This window comes from Onychomys torridus, chromosome 3 (genome assembly GCF_903995425.1).
Source record: "Onychomys torridus chromosome 3, mOncTor1.1, whole genome shotgun sequence".
NCBI classification, from domain to species: domain Eukaryota; kingdom Metazoa; phylum Chordata; class Mammalia; order Rodentia; family Cricetidae; genus Onychomys; species Onychomys torridus.
In genome coordinates this window covers 53,870,951-53,872,279 of record NC_050445.1, presented here as the reverse complement: position 1 = coordinate 53,872,279, position 1,329 = coordinate 53,870,951, and the positions used below count along the sequence as shown (strand labels likewise).

The window sequence follows — 1,329 nt, the reverse complement described above, 5'->3', positions numbered from 1 at the left end:
CTTTCAGTTGACCTTTTTATTACAAAATTGCTCAACTTTTGATTACCAATCATTTAGTAAAACTTTTTGCATCCATGTGTTTTTCAGACATTCGATCCATGTCAAGGAAGAACCTGTGATTGCAGAGGATGAAGACTGTCCAATGTCTTTAGTGACAACAGCCAATCACAGTCCAGAGTTAGAAGATGACAGAGAGATTGAGGAAGAGCCTTTATCTGAAGATCTGGAATGAGAATGAACTTGAGACACCTCAGTGTGAAGGGACATATCTCTGGCCTTCATAACCACTCCACAACCATGAATATTTGGCAAATTTTTACTGTGACTATTTATTACGCATGGATAAAGGAGACAGCCCTAAAGGAACTTACTAAGCCAGCCCTTTGGGATTCAGAACCAACAGGCAAATTGCTTGTTTTCTTCTCTCTCTGTCTTTATTGTTTATTTCTTTTTCTTACTTTCTTTTCTTTTTATTTTTCTTCTTTTTCTTTTTTAGAAAAAAAAAAAGCAAAAAACTGATTTTCTTGGGAAAAAAAAAAGAACTGTTCTTTCCATAATGGCTCTGCCCATTTAAAAAATGTGGCTCTAAAGGGTTCATGAAATGACTGAATATGAGGATACATGTCCTATAGAAAGCAACTGCGCCTCATATACTGCCAAAAATAGTGTTAGTTTCATTAATGTGAATTCTCCAGCATTCAGTAGTTGTAATGTTAGAAACAATTGCTGGTCAAGTTCAACTTGTTGCTATTGTTTTTAATTTGCACAGGAGTAGTATCAGAAATTAGTGTCACTGCTTGTATCTAGCTCAATTTTAAACAACAGAACATTAGTTTTTTATGTTGGTGCCACCAACTGTAAATGACATAAGTTAGTTATTACAAAACACAGTAATTAGACTGTTGCAACCATCTAAAACCTTAGGCTTCCAGTCTGTGCTGTTAGTGTTAAGATGTAAAGTGCAATCCTAAGCTAACATTATCTGTGCAAGCACCATAGAAACATTTGCATATCTGCATAGATCTTACAACTGTACTCTTTACCTCCTTGTGATAAAGCTTTGTCTACCTGCAAACACAGTCAAAGGCTACAGCTGCAAACCAAAGCCAACTCTAACCATGGCCAAGAGCTCAAGGACAGAAGCAGCCACATGCTTTGGTCAGCCTTCTGTAACTTCAATTCGTACAAAGGAACCTTTTCCATGAACTACCTGCTGTTTTCTGATGACCTCTGGGATCTTTTCATTTAGCCCTAAACAAAGAAACAAATATGACAAAAAAAAAAAAAACCACAACTAAAAGAATTCATTCAGTCACAGAATAATCTTCT

The 1,329-nt window shown here is 36.0% G+C and overlaps 1 protein-coding gene across 3 annotated transcripts in view; it reads left to right on the top strand.

Moving 5' to 3' along the window:
* Foxp2 (forkhead box P2) overlaps nucleotides 1-458 on the top strand; it is a 531,866-nt gene extending 531,408 nt beyond the window's left edge. For all 3 annotated transcript variants that reach the window (XM_036182609.1, XM_036182612.1, XM_036182611.1), the window contains one exon: nucleotides 88-458. In XM_036182609.1, coding sequence (XP_036038502.1) covers nucleotides 88-232 — 145 coding nt within the window. In that variant the 3' untranslated portion in view covers nucleotides 233-458. The remainder of the gene's footprint in view (nucleotides 1-87) is intronic.
* The last annotated feature ends 871 nt before the right edge of the window (nucleotides 459-1,329 follow it).